Source organism: Natrix helvetica (assembly GCF_964273705.1).
Source record: "Natrix helvetica genome assembly, chromosome: 3".
NCBI lineage: Eukaryota > Metazoa > Chordata > Lepidosauria > Squamata > Natricidae > Natrix > Natrix helvetica.
Window position 1 is genome coordinate 98,192,304 of NC_138549.1, and position 21,406 is coordinate 98,213,709.

Genomic DNA, 21,406 nt, shown 5'->3' on the forward strand with positions numbered 1-21,406 from the left:
AACTAACTACTACTACTATACTAGTAACAGAGCAAAATTAGAGCATTAGTAAGTTATGATGATAATACTATTCATTATTAAAAGATAATAAATGATTACATTATTAAATATAATAAATGATAAAATATTTTTTATCCCAGTCCTGATATACAAAGGCAGCAACGTTCAGTCAGTACCCTTTATTAAACGGTGCTACAACATTACACAAATACTGAAAAGACTACAAAGGAAATTCAGTCTATACAAATTACTCTGGTTATGGCAATAATAAAATAAAAATACAATGTATTACATTATAGACTGTGTTATTTTTATAAAAATCAATAATTCTTTAGTGAGAAAATACATTATTTAAATTATAATTTTCATGCCTTAAGCATAAAAGCCAGCTGGGTGACTTTGGGCCAGTCACTCTCTCAGCCAACCCAGCTCAGAGGGTTGTTGTTGTGGCAATAATAGGAGGAAGAAGAATTATGTATGTCTGCTGCCTTGAGTTACTTATAAAGTACTAAACACAGGATGAAAATCCAATAAATAAAAATAAAATAATAGATTTGAGATCCAATATTTTCAAACCTTGGTAAATTCTGAAGGAAGTTGACCATTGTGTATTGCTGCACAATCAGCACTCATCTGGATAAAAAATCCTCGAGCTGAACTAAAGCTTGTTTTTAAAGGAAGGTTATGCTTTTCTGCAAGTTGTGTTATCATTCCTTAATTGCAAGGTAAAAATAAATATTTTAGTTACATACAGTCAACCATATTGTATGGGCACTAAAATTAATCAGTATATTAATTCATGTTAATATGAAAATAGAAGAAAATAATTAATTCATATTAATATGAAAATAGAAAAAATAGAAAATAATGTAATATTTTTTTTAAACTAGCAAAATAGAATTGTATTACTATTATGTCACTATAAAAATGAATGGAAAGTAATTAAAAAATGAGTAACATAACTTCTTCCATCTGAAATTTCAGAGCTTTCCTAGGGGCTATTAATAATTGTGATTCAAGAAGTAATTCACAAACTATTCCTCTTTATCATTCCAAAGCATGTAAACAGCTTCCTTCTTTAAAAAGTGTTAAATCCTTACCAGCTATATCATCCACAATTTCAGTGTACGTTCTTCGTGCTATATCAAGAAATTCATTAATATTAGGTTTCACCGCATAGCACTTTTGAGTTCTCATATTCAAACATCCTTTTGTGTATCTTGTATCATCATTAATAACAGTTTTAATCTTTTCAAGAATGATCCCAAACCTAGAGAAATTATACATAATTGTAGAAATGATAGTTATATTTCACACTGTATTAACTGCCGAAAAGATTTTTTATCCCAACTCAGATAATGTATTTTTATAAACTCACTATGTTCATATAGCTTCACTTGCCTAATGCCATATTTATTTTTCATTATTATCTGAAAAACTATTTTTCTTGAAACAATACTATTTCTGTCAGGATTCTTTAATTAGTTACAGTTTCATTGTGATAGATATGTTTAAAGCAAGTTAATAATTACTTACTTAAATCTAAATACTACTAAATCCTAAATCCTAACAGACAGGAAACAGCAGGTGAAGCTAGGCAAAATCACATCAGATACCTGTACAATTAGCACAGGACCCCCCCTCCCCCCTGGGCTGTGTGCTCTCTCCACTTTGCTTCTCACTCTATATCAATAATTGCATCTCAAAAGATCCCTCTATTAAACTACTGAAGTTTGCAGATGATACAACAGTGATTGGTCTCATTCGAGACAACGATGAAACTGCATACAGACGGGAGGTTGAACTAACCTTGTGGTCCAACCGGAACAATCTGGAACACACTTAAAACCGTGGAAATGGTGGTAGACTTTAGGAGAAAACCGACCATACTACCACCTCTTACGATACTAGACAACACCATATCAATAGTAGAGACCTTCAAATTTCTAGGTTCTATCATATCTCAAGACCTAAAATGGACACCTAACATCAAAAGCATCAAAAAAGCACAAGAAAGAATGTTCTTTCTGCGCCATCTCAGGAAGCTCAAACTGCCTAAGGAGCTGCTGATACAATTCTACAGAGGAATTATTTAGTCTATCATCTACACCTCTATAACTGTCTGGTTTGGTTCTGCAACCCTTCTGCAAGACAACACAGACTTCAGAGGATAATCAGAACTGCAGAAAAAACAATTACTGCCAACCTGCCCTCCATGGAGGACCTGTACACCACACGAGTCAAAAAGAGGGCTGTGAAAATATTTACAGACCCCTCACATCCTGGACATAAATTGTTTCAATTCCTACCCTCAAAATGACACTATAGAACACCGCACACCAAGACAACTAGACACAAGAATAGTTTTTTACAGAACGCCATCACTCTGCTAAACAAATAATTCTCTCACCACCGTCAAATCATTCACCAAGGCTGCATTACTATTACTATTAGTCTTCTCATCGTTCCTATCACCCATCTCCTCCCACTTATGACTGTAGGACTGTAACTTTGTTGCTTGTGTCCTTATGATTTATATTTATAATGATTGTTTCCTGATTGCTTGTTTGTACCCTATGACTATCATTAAGTGCTGTACCTTATGATTCTTGATGAATGTATCTTGTCTTTTTATGTACACTGAGAGCATATGCACCAAAGACAAATTCCTTGTGTGTCCAATCACATTTGGCCAATAAAGAATTCTATTCTATTCTATTCTGTCTTTCTTATCATGAGTAATACCAACAATTATAATGAATAGTAAATAACCTTTATTGTCTAATGTAAAATGTTAGATATAAAACTGTATTTATAATATAGTACCTGCTATCTTCCAAAGAGCTATAATAAGCTTTTAATAATGGCGTCTTATAGCTTTTTAAGGCTTCCTGTTTAAATAAAATTAAAATGTCTATGAACAAGAGTATAGGAATGTTAATGTACTACTATCTTACTTCACTAAGATTTGGATGGAAAGTAATATAACTTTATTTTTTTAATTATTTAAAATATAAGTAAATCAAAAATTACAGTATAACAAATATATGCACAAAAGAATTGGCTTAAATAGTATCAACTAAATAATTTAAAAAGTAATCACTTTTTAAAATTGATCCATGCCAATTTCACCACAAAAATGAAAATTAAACAACATCGCTAAAATATTATATGTATCAATATAATAAATTATAAATTGAAGAAAAATAACTCTAAATCTGAAAAAAACAATAGTTTTTTCCTCTTGTTATTAGAAATGCAACTCAGATGTTAGAACATTAGTACATATGATTTTGATTTGTTCTAGCATTGTTTTATATGAAGTAGGTATCTGAATTAGTAAAATGACTCTGTATCATATTAAGGGCCGTGGTGGTGCAATGGTTAGAATGGAGTACTGCAGGCTACTTCTGCTGATCACCGACTGCCTGCAGTTTGTCAGTTCGGGTCTCACTGGTTCAAGGTTGACTCATCCTTCCATCCTTCCGAGGTCGTTAAAATGAGCCAGCTAGCTTGTTGGGGGCAATAGGCTGACTCTGTAGACTGCTTAGTGAGGGCTGTAAAGCGGTATATAAATCTAAGTGCTATTGCTATTAAAATTGCATATATTCTTAGCTACAATATAAAATATATCACTAACTGTATTGGTATTTGGAATGTATCAAAACAGGGGCTCAGGAGCTGCTAAAAAATCATCATACAGCTGTCAAAGGTAAAATCTACATCTGATTTGCAGAAAATAACTGATATTTATCTTCTGTCAATTTTCATTTAGAAGAGCGACTTTTTTGATAAAGGAAAGAAAAAGGCTTCGGAGCAATATGTCTTTTTTTTAAAAAAATATTTTTTTCCAGGACTCTTCCCCTTTTTTCTTTGTAAATTATCACATTATTAGCTACAAAGTTTGATTATTCCTGTTGTTTGCATTACTGTTGTGTCAGTCATACCTTCAGTTTGTTAATTAGTTTACCTTAATGAAATTATATTGAAAAGCTTTCATGTATTAAACAAAGAAAAATAACACTGATTCCTGCTAAACAGGCAGAGGAAGTAAATGCCACGACAAGACATCCTGACCCATAAGTATTAATAGTTGTTACTATCCAGTTTATTTCATGACATGGAGGCCTCCAAGCAGGTACTCTAAAATATAGCTTTGATGTATATCATAGTTTAATAGATCTATTAATTCCCTGATAGGTATATGCCCACAATGATAGTACCATACTATTTAGAATTTTAAAGGGTTAAAATCAGTTCTGTGCATTTTCATAGAAGCAAACTATCAAATGATTGCAGTAGCTCTATCTATGTGTTATTAGGACATGGCTAATTGGCTAAGCTTATGTTTTTGCATGAGCAACTGAAAACACGATCAAAAGATTCCACATCTGATGTTCTTCTGGCAAAGATATTCCACGAGAGTGATCAGGACTACAGCAGTTATAAAGAAACTATTCCCTTCCTAAAGGTGGTATTAATTATTTACCAGATAATAATTCCGACAAGTATGAACTTTTAAGTAACCATGAACGACAAGAATCAAGCATAAAGGTTATAGAACAATTGGTTCTAAAGGTTATAGAGAATCTCAATCAAATATTCTCTATATGCAGCCAGGTCACTTCTTCCCAGTTTCTATGGAAAATATATGAACAATATTATCTGTAAAATGCCTTTGAAGCATTATATGCCTTTTCTGTATTATTATTTTAAGGAAACATATAGCCTTCTTACTATCTAAAAGAGTTCAGTTTGACAGCTTGGAAAAGATATACTGGTAATGGAGGCAGTTACAGTATGATTTACCATTTTCAAGGCAGTCCTTGACTTACAACATTCATTTAGTGACCGTTCAAGGTTACAACAGAACTGGAAAAAAAATTATTTGTGACCATTTCCCACACTTATGGTTCTTGCAGCATCCGCGTGGTCATGCAATCAAACTTCGGACACTTGGCAACTAGTTCATATTTATGATGGTTGCAATGTCCTGGGGTCATGTGAACTTTTGTGACCTTCTGATATGAAAAGTCAATGGGGAAGCGAGATTCACTTAGCAACCATGCAACTAACTTCACAACTGCAGTGATTTACTTAACAACTGTGGCAAGAAAGGTAGTAAAATGGGGCAAAATTCACTTAGCAAATGTCTCACTTAGCCACATAAATTTTGGACTCCATTGTGGTTGTAAATTGAGGACCACCTGTAGGCTCCTTGGTATGTTTTGGGCAAAGATTAAGCACGTTGACTCTGAATTTCCTTCCACCTATTTTTAATCTGCCTTTTTGTACACACATATATCAACCCATGGGTATCAGATAGCTGCAAGCAATGAGTAGAGTCCAGCATATACAGGGATTGGACAATCTGAGAGTTCAGTGTGTGACTGTGAACTGGGGTATATTTAGGTATAAGGACATTGTCATATTTGAGGATCAGGTGATATCCTAGTGTCTCCGTTATCTACTGTTTGGTGTAACACATTCTGGGTAGCTTGAAAATAATGTTTTAAATAGGAGAAAAACAATTCCTCCCACTGGTAAAGTAACAAGATAGAGTGTAAAGTTCTGATTTAATAGTGTATATTCCTTGATTTGAGAATTAATGAAATGATAACCATAATTGGCATTTACATATTTTAGGATATGATACCTTCAAAGGCTCCACAAGTTCCAAAGTATGCTTCAGATAAATTAAATTGGTTATCTTTGATTCAGATGCATTAACCTGTTTTAAAAACACATCAGGTCATAGTTGGTACAGTAGAAAAGAGCCGAGATACTGTTTACTATCATAATTATTTGTGCTTAACTATCATTACTATTTTCCTTGTAAGTACAATAACCAGAGCTAGAATGTTAGAAACATTAAAATATATTTCCGGCTTTCTCCAATAAATTGTTCATTCTTAGACTGTTTAGTTTTGCAGTGTTATACTCCATCCCTCTGGTATTAACATTGGGTAATCTCATACTGTCAAGGTTTGAAGAAAAATAGGAAGGAAATAAAGGGAAGGAAAAAAGAGATGTGGTTTCCAAGCTGAACAACAACTATTTCTTCTGATTTGCTTAAATAAAGACTTTCATGTCATTTTCTACTAATTATTTATAGAAAATTGTACAGTCATCCAGTCCAATAATAAATAATTAACCATTTGATTATTGATAAAAAAACAAACAAAAAGTCTTAAAGAGTTTAATTTTGTGTAATTAAAACAAAATCATATATTTAGTGAAAATGAAACAACTAATTATAAATTCTACTGTGCATTATTAGAAAATAGCAATATCATAACTGGTTCTGCCAAGCTAAAAGAGTGTACAAATAAATTACAGAGAATCCAACATTTCTAAGACTCTGGTACAATGCCAAGGATAAAAATATCATCTCTCCATACAGGTGAAACTCGAAAAATTAGAATATCGTGCAAAAGTTCATTTATTTCAGTAATGCAACTTGAAAGGTGAAACTAATATATGAGATAGACTCATTACATGCAAAGCGAGATAGTTCAAGCCGTGATCTGTCATAATTGTGATGATTATGGCTTACAGCTCATGAAAACCCCAAATCCACAATCTCAGAAAATTAGAATATTGTGAAAAGATGCAATATTCTAGGCTCAAAGTGTTCCACTCTAATCAGCTAATTAAGCCATAACACCTGCAAAGGGTTCCTAAGCCTTTAAATGGTCTCTCAGTCTGGTTCAGTAAGAATCACAATCAGAAGAATGGAGAGGCACAAACTGCAAGATGCTTGAAGTCCAGTGTGAAGTTTCCACAGTCTGTGTTGATTTGGGGAGCCATGTCATCTGCTGGTGTTGGTCCACTGTGCTTCATTAAGTCCAGGGTCAACACACTCATCTACCAGGAGATTTTGGAGCAGTTCATGCTTCCTTCCGCAGACAAACTTTATGGGGATGCTGACTTCATTTTCCTGCAGGACTTGGTACCTGCCTACAAAAGCACCAAAACTGGTTCAATGACTGTGGGATTACTGTGCTTGATTGGCCAGCAACTTGCCTGACCTGAACCCCATAGAGAATCTACGGGGCATTGCCAAGAGAAAGATGAGAAACATGAGACCGAACAATGCAGAAGAGCTGAAGGCCGCTATTGAAGCATCCTGGTCTTCCATAACACCTCAGCAGTGCCACAGGCTGATAGCTTCCATGCCACACCCCATTGAGGCAGTAATTGCTGCAAAAGGGGCTCAAACCAAGTACTGAGTACATTATGCATGCTTATACTTTTCAGAGGTCCGATATTGTTCTATGTAGAATCCTTGTTTTATTGATTGCGTGTAATATTCTAATTTTCTGAGATTGTGGATTTGTGGTTTTCATGAGCTGTAAGCCATAATAATCACAATTATGACAAATCACGGCTTGAACTATCTTGCTTTGCATGTAATGAGTGTAACTCATATATTAGTTTCACCTTTTAAGTTGCATTACTGAAATAAATGAACTTTTGCACGATATTCTAATTTTTCGAGTTTCACATTTATATGTATGTCTTTGTATTCATATCTGAAAATCTTTTTAGAAAGTGGTTTTGATTCATATTCTCTATGAGAACAGAGTTCTCTAAAACAGAGAAGCAATAGAGATAGATAATTGATCAACATTTATAATGTATTTCATTAAAATATTTATAAACATACCGTATCTTGCTTTGGAATTTGTACTAAAACTGAAAGTAATTGTTCAGTGTCCAAAAATCTTCCTATAACTGGGGGAGGGGGGGAAAAACCCAAACAGAACTTTTCATTTGATCCACAAATCAGTTAAACTTAAATTCTAAGGTTTATTTCTACACGTACAAAATTATTCAAATTCAAAAATGTTTAGAATTCAAGATATGTATTACAAGTTTTATGTTTTTTATTAAAAGGACAGAAATTAGATTTGTGATAACATAATCAATATTGAGATGGAGGCCTGTTTCCTGTATAGTATATGTGGAAATTATGGTATGTTTGCTAGAATGTAAAAGTATCTGCCTCCATTCCCCTATTCCTTTCTCCAGTTACACCATGAAATAACTATATCTTATAAACATGATGTGGGGATTAGGGAATAATGGCAAGCAAGAAAATGAACATACAGTAGATACCATTGTGAGGTGATTGTTTTGGTGCTATTGCTCTGTTTTATAGGTTGGACAATACTAATTACAAACATCTTCCCCCTTTCCTTAAATATTTTCCAGCATTTTTACACTCTTTGTCCAGAGAATGATCACATACCAATAACAGGTGTCTTTCCTTTTCATTTAATTGAATCTAGCTACTCAAGATCATTCAATGATTCATTCCTTTGGACAGGAAACAGACCGATTTGGATTAGTAGACTGTCCATGGCACTTTTTCTGTTTTTGCTGCCCCATTAGCTACTCTCCTAAAACAATCCATGTGCAGTCAACCCCCATGAAATAATCTCTACTTATCAAAGAATCATTACCCTTGTCCAAAAATATATTCAGCCTGCCCAGCTATCTTCTTCACATCAGTTTAACTACTGATCCAATCTTGACTCAAAATGTAATTCTAGCGTATAAAAATGCCTATATATGTAATGATTCTTCCTAACACGAAACATTTTAGTCCTTAAAGAAAGGCTATAAGAAGCTTTTAAAAGGGAAAAAAACCTCCACAACATTTTAAAATCTAAAGCATCCAGTGGGCTGTCATCAATAAAAATTATTCTCTGTTTTGGAGTCTTGTTTCTCAACTTCCAGCCAGAGTTAACTCTGAAAATAATACCAAATCTCTAGCGACTTGGACTACATACTTTTTTTGGTAATTTACTGTGTCCCAAGGCAACAAAGCCCATGACCAGCTTCTTGATAAATCTCTCTCTGAATGACCTCCAGTTTCACCTTCTGAGGTTCAAAAATGAATTTCTCAATTGACAAACTGTAAAAGCCTTGGTAAACATTTAATTTTGTCAAAAAAAAAATTAAATTCTGTATGTGGGCCACTGTGCTATTCTCCCCCTTTTTTACAGATATAAATAATTCCTTTTGATCGTGCACATAATGGTCCAATTTGGCTGACATAAATTTTGGCTAATGGAAGTCTTTGAGCGGATCTCACATCACCAGCTAGGTTTAGATCTACCCTAAGGAGACAAATTAACAATGATTTGGTCTATTGCAGCCCTTACTTGCCAGCATGCTCTGCTCTTGGCTTTGATTGAACTCTGGTTGAACTGAAGCAGCGAATTTGGGATTTAGATATTCAGACTGATAGAACTAGTATTTTCCATATTTTTTCTACAGTGCTATCACTCCCTTGTTCCTCAGTCTAAATTTTTAAAAATATATTTCATGCTCCTCATTGGAGATATTTTACTTTGACATGAACTGGGGTACTACCAATTAGGATGACAATTAGTTAGATAAATTAAATTCCTGCACTTGTTTGTGCTCAGATAGAGAAGTTGAATCTATATCACATATGCTCTTAAAATGTTTGTTAGATAACCAATGGCCATTGAAAATGGCCAGTAATTTTCATTCTCCTGTGATTATGCAGTAACTGCTTTTCTTTTTATGTAATCAATTGTCCAAGAAGGTTTTAAAATCCTTCCTGAAATTCTCTGATACCTTATTTTCATTATTGTTTCTGGATTTTTTCATAATTTAATCTTTTTATTTACTGAGCCTCTTGTATTTCTTTGTTTGGCTGTTCTTGAACTATAATTAAACCTAGGTAAAACAATTTTTTAAAATTCCTGTCCTATATTTAACTTGCTAACTTATTACATTTGGGTAACTTATTTACAATACTAACTTATTAATGATATGAACTAATACATTCAGAAGTTTTGAAAACTAAATACAATACAGGTAGTCTTTGACTTATGACCACAATTGAGCCCAGATTTTCAGTTGCTAAGTGAAACATTTGTTAGATTAATTTTGTCCCATTTTGCAACCTTACTTGCAACACATGTGGAGTGAATCACTGCAGTTGATAAGTTAGTAAATCAGTTGTTGAGTGAATCTGACTTCCTCATTTGACTTTGCTTGTCAGAAGGTTGCAAAAGGGGATCATGTGGCCTTTTGGACACAGCAACAGTCATAAATATGATTCAGTTGCCAAGCATTTGAATTTTGATCACATGATCATGGGGATGCTGCCAAGTCAGTAACATGGTTACTGACAGTAACATGGTTAAATCTTGCTTCTCCATTGACTTTGCATGTTAGAAGGCCGTAAAGGCTGATCCCATGTCCTTAGGACCTTGTAACCGTCATAAATATGAGTCAGTTGCCAAGTGAGTGACTTATGATCATGTGACTAGGGGGATGTTGCAATGGTCATACGTGTGAAAAATGGTCATGTCACATTTTCAGAGGTGTTCTGACTTTGAACAGTCACTAAATAAACTGTTGTAAGTCAAGGACTACCTGTACCCTACACCAGTCTACCTACAAACTATTTTATTCCTTTTACAAAGCAGAATTTGTTTACCTGACTGAAGACCAAAAAAGCATTCCTCATCCTGAAGGAGCTCTTGAACAGAATCCAATCTTGTGTTGATACTATCAGCATCAATCAGAGGTTCCAGAATATTAGACCGAAGTCTTCTACTTCCCCCAGGTGTCTTAGTATAATTTAGAATGCCAAAAAGAGTATGGCCTTTCCTTTGAAAACAATGCAAATTTATTTAATTTCATTAAATAAAGTTAATGGAAATGTAAGTATACATTTATATACTAATAATTCAGTTTTCAAAACAGACAACACTATATGTGCAGAAATCACAGCCTTTCCAATGGCGGAGAACACAGGGTGGATCCACACCTATCAAAGTTGCATAAACTCAAATGATATGTTCTGTTTTATTGGTTATAAAAAATATCATATCACCTAAATTACTTTAACACTAGATCTTTCTCTTGAATGTCCATCCATTATGTATTCATTAGTTATGGTGAATTTGAAAAGTATTATCAACTATCCAATCAACTATTTTAAAAAATATTTTATTTTCCCCTAATGGTATAAAATCTAATAATGTTTTGTTATTTCTTCCTGCTGACTAGAGATAGATTTAATGTTAGTTTACTTTCATTTATGTCTCTTTGTTTTTTGATCTGATGTTATATCTCTGGCTAAGAAGCCCCCCTTAAATGAAGACTATGCTACACATTCAATATCTAGATGCAAATGTTGAAATACGAACAATGGAAGAATTGTTGTATCAGATACTATGGCCCTTGATCATACTGTATCTCATTTGATTCAGGCTTCCAACCAAATAACACTATAACTGTCAAGCTGGCCTCCCTCAGCAACTTAACTCCATTTTGCAGAATTAAGAGTACTTTTACTGGTTATGAAAAGATAGTAGCTAAGCAAAGCAAGATCTGAGGCAAAAGCGCGCGAAATCATACATATCAATATGTGACCAACCCCCTCCCCCTGGAAACCCTCATCCCACTGTCCAATCTGTAAATCCTTTAGGCGTCATGTGAGTTCCATCTTCAAGGAGCATCATCAGGTAGGTATGCGGACGGTTGGCCTTGACCGACACTAAACGCTAATCTCCAGCATGCGCAGCAGACAGTGAGACCAAAACTCCCACTTTACAATCTCTCCTGTACTAAAACTTCCCCTCCCAACTACCAGGCCCCCACTCCCCATTTCAATGGCAGCTGAAAGCAAATAGCGAAACAGAGGCTGACAGTAACCTTACATTTGTACTTGAACTACTTTGCCTATGCTAAATAAAGGTAATCATTGACTTATGCCCACAACTGAGCCCAAAATTTCTGTTGCTAACTGAGACATTTGTTTGATGAATTTTGTCCCATTTTAAAACGTTTCTTGCCACATATGTGGAGTGAATCACTGCAGTTGTTAAGTAAGTAATTCAGTTGTTAAATAAATCTGGCTTCCCCTTTGGCTTTGCTTGTCAGAAGATCACAAAGGGGGATCACATGACTCTGGGACACTGCAACCGCCAAGCGACCGAATTTTGATCACATGACCATGAATATGCTGCAACGATTGTAAGTGTGAAAAACAGTCATAGATCTCATTTTTCAGTGCTGTTGTAACTTTGAACAGTCACTAAATGAACTGTGCTAAATCAAGGACTACCTGTATTCTTTTTAAATCTAGGCTGCGTTTTACATCTACTCTACTCCAACCAGAACAGTTAACGAGATTAGTACTGGAGGAAAAAAAATATTCTATCAGTTTCATAGAGAAATAGTACACAATGTAAACCAATTAAAAAAATTCCAGAAGTTTTTAATAATATGGGAAAGAAACAGAGGTGGTATTCAGCAGGTTCTGACCAGTTCTAGAGAACCGGTAACGGAAATTTTGAGCAGTTCAGAGAACCGATAAATACTACCTCTGACTGGCTCAGTGGTGGGTTGCGAACCAGTTTACTATCGGTTCACATGCAGCGCTTCTGCACAGAAGCGTCCGGGTGGGCGGGCGAAGCATCCCACCGCTGCCACTACCGGTTAGGCTGAACCGAGCCAACCAGCAGCAACCCACCTCTGGACTGGCCCCGCCCCCATCTATTCTCTGAATCCTGAGTCCCAGCTAATCGGGAGGAAATGGAGATTTTACAGTATCCCTGCCCTGCTATGTCCACCAAGCCACGCCCACCAAGCCATGCCACGCTCACTAAGCCATGACCACAGAACTGGTTATAACATTTTTTGAATCCCACCACTGGAAAGAAACATTAATAGATAGGACTTCATTATGATTAACAAAAGTTCTGCATTGCTGAAACACACTAACAAACTGTAAAATTCTACAAGTTTACTCTAAAGTAGATCTAATTGTGTTAAATGTCTATTTTCTAAGCTGTGCATTTATAATTGGAAAATATGTATCTTGCATTTTTACTTCACTTCTAGCTAAGAAAAGCAGTGCTAATTAAAGTTGAACTATCTACCAAAATATTCCCTTCTAGTCCCTAGATAGATCAGTTTAGGAGAGAAAGTAGTTTGTGCTTTAAAGAAATAAAGTATTGAGCCTGCAGCAAATTGTGTTTTATATTGTGGGAAGGGAACTTCACCAAGACAGTGTTGTATTAGGAAAACTATACAGCCCATAGCCAAACTAGAAGTCACTAGAATAACAAAGCCAGCATACATTCTAAAAGAAACATCCTGAGAATAATTACCAGGATATCAGCACAATTAGAAATAGCTGCAGAGTACAAATAAGACAAAAAGACCTAGGAAGTGCAGGAAGAAGCTACCTTTAAGAGAAGGAAAAGGTCAGAGTGACAACAAAGACTGATTAGCTCAGGGGCGAAGATGTAAAAATAGGAAATACAGTAGAAGACATTAGGGCTCATCCCTGTCCCATGGGAAGCACTTTAGGGCAGAGGAATAACAAAACTCAGGACAGGATTAGAACCATTAGCAAAGGCACACACAAAAAGGGATAAAACAATAGCACAAAGAAAACAAAAGGACTTCAAAGAGGAAAATGGTATTAAAAATGTACACTTTCTGTATGTCGGGGTCAGCTCACCCAGGAACGCTGATCCACATCACTGTTGGTCTTGCTTTCCTGAAATAATAAAGTCAACTTGCTTTCAAACGCAGCGTGCTTCAATTCTAAATTCATTCTCCCAGCCGGGAAATCCGAACCCGCAGAGGAAACCTTTTTCCATTTAACAATTGGCGACATCACGAAGGGACTCCCAGCCAACCCAGCCACCGGACGGAGCCCGGAGATTCAACCCAGCCGGCACGGACCATCTTTGTCCAGGGACAATCCACGGACCCTGCCCAGGAGGCATCGGGTAGTAAAGGGAGTTTTTGAGCCTTGGACTCAACAGCTGCTTGAAAGCAGGTAAGTACCGCTTTAAATTTAACCAAAATCCCTAGAATTAAGGAGAACGGAAATGTGTGTGTGTGTATATGTGTGTGTGTGGGATTCCACCTGGACAACAGCCTGATCTCACCTCTTTGAACGACCTCTAGCCGCCCCCTGCCTGTCGCTAGCTCTAACCAGCCGTGACCGTCAGGATCGGGAAAGCAAGGGGGGGTCGCCGAACGTGAGACTTTCTGTTTAAAGGAACGGAAGCCGAGCGAACCAAGTGAAAGAGGGGAGGTAATAAAAAGAAATAAGGGAATCCCAATGTGTCAGAAGCAGCAAAGGTCATTGTGCAGAATTGAGAGAAGGAGGGGCTTGTACTAACTGAAGAGGGGCAGAGGTCCTCCCCGGGTCACCTTTTTTGGATCTGGAAAACCTTAGCAGAATTCCCTACGAGGAAAGGGGCCGAATACTTCGTTGAGGGAATCGAAGTCCTTCCCGGAATTTTTTTTTTTCCGAAAACTTGCGGCGGGTCACCCGGCTAAGCCAAAGTGAGCCTTACATCTTAAAGGGTCATGGGAAGCGTTAGCTCAAGGGTGACAGGAACTTCCCTTGGAGATTTCCTAGAAGCCTGGGACGCCAGGCACATGCCTATCTTAGCTGGCATGAGCAAAAAGAAAGCAAGGAAATTGTGTGGCAAATGGGCTTTGCTAAGAGATGACACTGGGAGACAAATTTGGCCTGACAGCGGTACTTTTGATTTTCAAACCCTAAAAACACTTAGACCAAGAATAAAACCCAGTCATTTACCCTATTGGTACTGCTGGGCTGAATTAGCTAGAACAAAAGGTTCAATAACTGAGAAAACACCTATCAATACTGAGGATAAAAATGAGGCTAGGATTATGGCCCCTCTAATAAGCAAACCTATACCAGGAAGACAGAGAGGCCAATTTGAATATGTGTTAACACACACACCTTTCTCTGCCTCAGACCTAGTAATTTGGAAAAGAGATGCACCAACCTTCAGGGCAGATCCCCAAACAGTGATTCAAACCCTGAAAGCAATCGTGGAGAGTCATAACCCTTCATGGGGAGACATGACTCAATTGCTGCTTGTCTTCCTGAGTAAAGATGAACAGCTAAAACTGTTTGAGCAAACTGAACAAATTGCCAAAAGACCAGTTATAGTTGCCCCAGGTCAAGTTGCCCCAGCACGGGTTGCCTGGCCACTGCACCGCCCTGACTGGGACTATAATGATAATAATCACTGGATCACATATACCAGAGCAAAGGAAAACCTAATGGAAGCACTAGAGGAAATTGGGAAAAAACCTCTAAATTGGTCAGAATTTCAAAGAATAACACAAAGAGACCAAGAGAACCCAGATGCCTTCTGGGTTCGGCTTTCTGAGGCAGCTACAACACATGCCCACCTAGACTTGGGCTGCCAGAAGGACCAGAGGATACTTGCCTCAGCCTTCGTTGACCAATCCTCCCGGGATATTAAGGAACACTTCCATAAAATAGTATCCAACTGGTCTACCTTAGAAATATCGGAGTTGCGTAGAATCACAAACTTCATATATGACCAGAGAGAAAAACTCAAGGAGGAAGAAAAAGAAAGGAAAGAGATAGAACGGGAAAAAGAGAGAGATAGGAAAAGGAGGACAGAAAGGCAAGAAGAAATACAAATATTTGCTGCCATGTCTAATAACACAAAGCCAGCGCGACGGCGACCTTTTGATAATGGGCTGCGATGCTGGTGGTGTGAGAAAGTGGGAAATCCCTCATATAAATGCCACCATTGCTATAAATGTGGGGAGCTGGGGCACTTGAGTCACGGATGTAATCAGTCCTCTAACCATTATCGGTACTCGGGACGGCCCAGAGATTTTAAGCAAGGAAACAACCCGCTCCGCCATAGCGAGCAGAGGAATAGCTATCGCAGGGGGCCACCCACAGCCCCCCTGCCTCGGAACAACCCTTTCCGCCACAATGAAAGCAATCAGCCTGAAAACACCCATTGGGAGAACGAAAGAGAAAGCAATCCACATGCCCAATGACTAGAGAAGGAAGACAGCGAGTTCATAGTCACCTTTCAAGGGCTTGCAATTCCCTTAAGGAATGGCCCAGAAGGCGAACCTATGATTTCACTCTACATAGGTGGGAAAGAATATGAATGTCTAGTGGATACTGGGGCCACAGCCTCATTAATCACAAAACCACGCCACAAGGATTCAGTGAGGCTAGGAGCTCAAGATAACATAATGGGAGTGGGAGGGAAAACCATACCAGTAGAATTTACTAAAGAAATAAAAGTTGATTTAGGTCCCTTCTCATTGAACCATTCCTTCACCATCTGCCCCCAATCCCCAGTCTCCCTTCTGGGCAGAGACATCCTATGTAAAATTGGAGCCACCATAAAGTGTGGAAAAGGAGGTCTCACACTAGACATCCCGGGGAAAAGAACCTTTATGCTGGTCACCCATGAGACATCGCTTCATGCGGATCTGCAAGTCCTGCCATCCTCACTTTGGGGCTGGGATGCAACAGAGGTAGGACTCCTAAAGGGGGCCTCTCCAGTCACGATCCAAGTGAAAAAGGGAAAGCCCCCCTGCATCCCTCAATACAAGATCCAAGCGGAAGCCATAGAACAGAGTAGGAGGAGCTTCCGGCGATGGCGGTCGCCTCTTAAGCTCCAGGAACTGTAGCGGAGCCCCAATGGGGGGAAGGGGGTTGCTGCCGGCCCTCGTTTCATCCGAGGGCCAAGAGTCGGACTGCTGAACCACCCTGGCCTGCTTTGGACCTATTTCGGTCCGTCAGGGTGGTCGGGGAGGCCGGGGAGACTGGAGAGAGGCCAGAGAGAGGTGAGAGGCTGGAAAATGGATGCGGGGGCCGGGGCTGAAGGCAGGAAGAGGAACGGCGACGGCGCGCATATGTTTGGCGCAGGCGATGGCGGAGGGAGTAAGGAGACGGCCGTGAGAGTGACTGGCAGGGCCGGGACTGGCTGAGCAGAATGGAGCTGAGCAGCTGAGTAAACAGCAGAGACGGCAGCGGCGGCAATGAGAAGAACGGGAGAGGAGACGCCGCTGCCAGGGGGCCTTGCTGAAGATCTGCTATCTCCGAGCGCCCCCTGGTGGCTCCCCCCGCCTGCAGACCAGCCAACACTAATAAGAAGACGCCGAAGGCTTAACATCAGGATATTGGAACACTGGGTGAGAGCCTGGAATATGAGGTTTTTGGGCTTTTTGGGAGGGAGCCAGGACAGAGTCTGGAGTTACAGGACGATGGCCGGGGGTGGTCCAGAACAGCAGAAGCTACCGGAAGATCGGGCCTAGGGCCATGGAGAGGCCGGAGTGGTGCCTGGATCAAGCAGGCCTAGGCTAAGAACGCCCCCCCCACCCACTGAGGACCCTAGACTTCTGTCCATGAGCTCATGCTCACTTGGGACTATCTTATGCCCACTCGGGACCATATAGGGCTTTCACCCACTTTTGTCATCTTTTATCATCGTCTATCATCTTTGCCACCTCTATTATGCCTGCACCATCTGGACATTTGGACTTCTATCTGCCCCCCCCCCCTATCCTCACCCAATTACGAACAGGATTCTGCCTCTTACCCCCCCCTTAGTGACTTTGTTACCATCTGCAGCACCTTAACCCCACTGGATTCTTATATCAATTTACCTGAGGTCAGACTTGCTCCGCCTGCGGGAGGCCCCTCTCTCGCAGGCATGGCCCTTGGCTCTCTCAAGGGCCCGCCTCGATGACGGGTTTGTCAACCCCGAGAGGTGCAGGAAATGGAAGCTAAGGGGTTTTTTAATTAAATGTTTTGCTTCTTTTTTAGGGGGTTCCAGGGCGGGGGGGAGGGTCCATCAGACCGGGAGGGAAGCCAGTGCCAGGCAAACAGGTGAGTCCAGGAAGGAAGGGAATGAGGTGGGGGGGGGAAAAGAAAAGGTCATTTCAACGGAGGGTTGTTTTATTACAACGGTCGTGGGGAGAGGGGGATGCGAGGACAGGAGAAGATCCCAAGGTCGGTTGGGAGACCGTGGCTGCTGGCTACGCCCGGTCGTTTGTACCAACCCCTGCAGTCTGGGTGGTCAGGAGCTACAGAGCCAGGGCCTGCGGCTGATGCTTTGCAATGCAAGGTCTGTGATTAACAAGGCCCCCCTCATCAATGAGTTGATCTCAGAGGGGGAGCTAGACCTTGCAGGGATAACGGAGACCTGGTTGGGCCACGAGGGCGGTTTGCCCCTCGTGGAAATGTGCTCACCGGGTTTCCGGGCATTTCATCAGCCCCGGGCCCTGGGTAAGGGTGGTGGGGTGGCGGTAGTTATTCGGGAATGTTTGGAGCCGAGAGAGTTCACTGTTCCTCAGATACCTGGGTGTGAGTCCCTTGGTGTGAAATGGGGCCCAGGGAGGCAGTGGGGCTTGCTGATTGTATACTTGGCTCCTCGCTATGCATCAGCAGCCCTGCCCGAGCTCCTCGAGCTGATCTCGGAAACGGCAGTTGAGACCCCCAAGCTTCTGGTTATGGGGGACTTCAACTTGCCGTCGACGGGAGAGGCTTCTGAGGTGGCTCGGGAGTTCATGGCTTCCATGACGGCCATGGACCTGACCCAATTAGTTCAGGGCCCCACTCACGAAGGTGGTCACACACTGGACCTTGTTTTCGTATCTGAGCAGTGGACGAGTGATCTGGGAGTGGTGGATTTAGTCATCACGCCCCTGTCATGGTCTGATCACTCATCTCTCTGGCTGAACTTCCCTGGCGCTACCTCCCACCGCGAGGAGGCGGAACCAGACTGTCTAAGCTGGTACCGCCCCAGGCACCTGATGGAACCGGATAGATTCCAGACGGAGCTTGGGCCAATACCTATAGCCCTGACCCGCTCCCGGTCGGAGGACCTAGCGGCCGCCTGGAATAGGGCGGCGGCTGGGGCCTTGGACCGGGTGGCGCCTTTGCGACGTCTCCTGCGGCAGCGATCCACCCGGGCTCCTTGGTTTACCGAGGAGCTGAGGGTGATGAAACGCCACAGGAGACGTCTAGAGAGCAGGTGGAGGTCCTCACGCTCCGAATCTGATCGAGCACAGGTAAGAGCCTACTTGCGGACTTACCTTGTGGCATTAAGGACGGCCAAACGTAGACATTGTGCCGCCCTTATTGCGTCCGCCGATAACCGCCCTGCCGCCCTGTTTCGGGTGACCCGCTCCCTCCTATCACAGAGGACACAGGGGGCACCCCTGCAGGGAAGAGCAGAGGAGTTTGGGGAATATCTGCAGGACAAAGTCGCTTAGATCCGGAGCGGATGGGCCCCCTTCAGTGGACCGGACGAGACGTCAACAGCGAGTCTTGTGAGGCCACTCTGGGAGGAGTTTGACTCTGTTGCCCCCGAGGATTTGGACAGGTTACCTGGACGGCTGCGACCCACCACATGTTCAATGGACCCGTGTCCCTCCTGGCTGGTACAGGCATCCTGGGAGACGACACGAGGCTGGCTTCTGGGCCTGGTGAATGCTTCGTTGGGTGAGGGATCCTTGCCAACCGCCTTGAAAGAGGCGGTGGTGAGGCCCCTGCTCAAGAAGCCTTCACTGGACCCAATGGAACTAGCTAATTACCGTCCAGTCTCCAACCTTCCCTTTTTGGCGAAGGTTGTTGAGAATGTGGTGGCGCAGCAATTTCCGCGACACCTCGACGAATCCGAATATCTAGACTCACGCCAGTCCGGTTTCCGACCCGGGCACAGCACGGAGACAGCCTTGGTCGCGTTGGTTGATGATCTCTGGAGGGCCAGAGATAGAGGTTGTTCCTCTATCCTGGTCCTATTAGACATCTCAGCGGCTTTTGATACCATCGACCATGGTATCCTATTGCGCCGGCTGGGGGGGATGGGAGTCGGAGGCACCGTTCTACGGTGGTTCGGCTCCTACCTCTCTGACAGGACGCAATGTGTGTTGACAGGGGGGCAGAGGTCGACCCTGAGGCCACTCTCTTGTGGGGTGCCGCAGGGGTCGGTCCTCTCGCCCCTCCTGTTCAACGCATATGTGAAGCCGCTGGGGGAGATCATCCGTGGTTTTGGGGTTGAATACCATCTGTACGCTGATGATACGCAGCTGTACATCTCAACCCCAAACCACCCCAACGAGGCTGTCGAAGTGATGTCCCGGTGTTTGGAAGCAGTCGGGGTCTGGATGGGGGACAACAGACTCAAACTCAACCCCTCCAAGACTGAGTGGCTGTGGCTACCGGCACCCCGGTTCAGCCAGCTAATTCCATCGCTGGCCATAGGGGGTGAACAACTCCCCCCTGTGGAGCGGGCGCGCAATTTGGGCGTCCTCCTAGATGCCCGGCTGTCTATGGATGACCATGTGGCAGCCGTGGCAAGGGGGGCGTTCCACCAGGTTCGCCTGGTGCGCCAATTGCGCCCCCTACTGGACCGGGATGCCCTACGCACGGTCACTCATGCGCTGGTGACGTCTCGCCTGGACTACTGCAATGCCCTCTACATGGGGCTTCCCTTGGGACGCATCCGAAGACTACAGCTATTTCAGAACGCAGCCGCGCGGGTGATTATGGGGAGCTCAAGATACTCCCATGTGACACCTCTCCTGCGCGAGCTGCACTGGCTACCTGTGGTTTTTCGGGTGCGTTTCAAGGTATTGATTACCATCTTTAAAGCGCTCCATGGCACAGGACCCAGTTACCTGCGGGATCGTATCCTCCCGCACACATCCCTACGACCAATCCGCTCTCACAGGGAGGGACTACTACTGGTGCCGTCCACTAGGCAGTGCCAGCGGGCGACGCCTAGGGGTAGGACCTTCTCTGTGATGGGCCCAACCCTCTGGAATGACCTCCCCCCCGACATTAGAACTACCACTGACTTCCGTTCCTTCCGTCAAAAATTAAAGACTCACCTGTTTCGATTAGCTGGCCTGGCACATTCTTAGTTTTTACCTCCCGATGGATATATTTTAATGGGTAATTTTGGGTAATATTTTAACTCTTGGGTTATTAGAGTTTTTAATGTATTATATTTATTATTCTATATACAGTCTTGTAACCTCCTCCACCTACGTATTTAATTATTTAACTGTTTTATGTATGTATTTTATAACGCATTTTAGTGACTGTACACCGCCCCGAGTCCCTTTCGGGAGAGGGGGCGGTCTATAAATATGAATAATAAATAAATAAATAAAAATAAAGAACCAATACGCAAACTAATTAAAGCATATCTTGAACAAGGGGTCTTGCGTAAATGCACCTCCCCTTGTAATACCCCAATCTTTCCTGTAAAAAAATCCAAAGTAGATAAGGAAGGGAATCCCATTTATAGATTTGTACATGATCTGAGGGTCATTAATAACCATGTGATACCTCGAGCCCCCATAGTCCCTAACCCAGCTACAATAATCACAGCCTCAGCAACCCATTTTACAGTTATAGATCTGTGCTCCGCTTTTTTCAGTATCCCAGTGGATCAGGCATCACAGTATCTTTTTGCTTTTACCTGGGAGGAGCAACAGTACACATGGACCCGTCTACCTCAAGGATATACGGAGTCCCCCACCTTATTTTCACAGA

At 41.5% G+C, this 21,406-nt stretch overlaps 1 protein-coding gene across 1 annotated transcript in view; it reads right to left on the bottom strand.

Moving 5' to 3' along the window:
• MSH4 (mutS homolog 4) overlaps positions 1-21,406 on the bottom strand; it is a gene marked incomplete at both ends in the record, with an annotated part of 80,909 nt that overhangs the window by 13,970 nt on the left and 45,533 nt on the right. The window contains 6 exons of the mRNA XM_081949158.1: positions 577-713; positions 1,101-1,270; positions 2,827-2,891; positions 5,657-5,731; positions 7,670-7,737; positions 10,487-10,659. Coding sequence (XP_081805284.1) covers positions 577-713; positions 1,101-1,270; positions 2,827-2,891; positions 5,657-5,731; positions 7,670-7,737; positions 10,487-10,659 — 688 coding nt within the window. The remainder of the gene's footprint in view (positions 1-576; positions 714-1,100; positions 1,271-2,826; positions 2,892-5,656; positions 5,732-7,669; positions 7,738-10,486; positions 10,660-21,406) is intronic.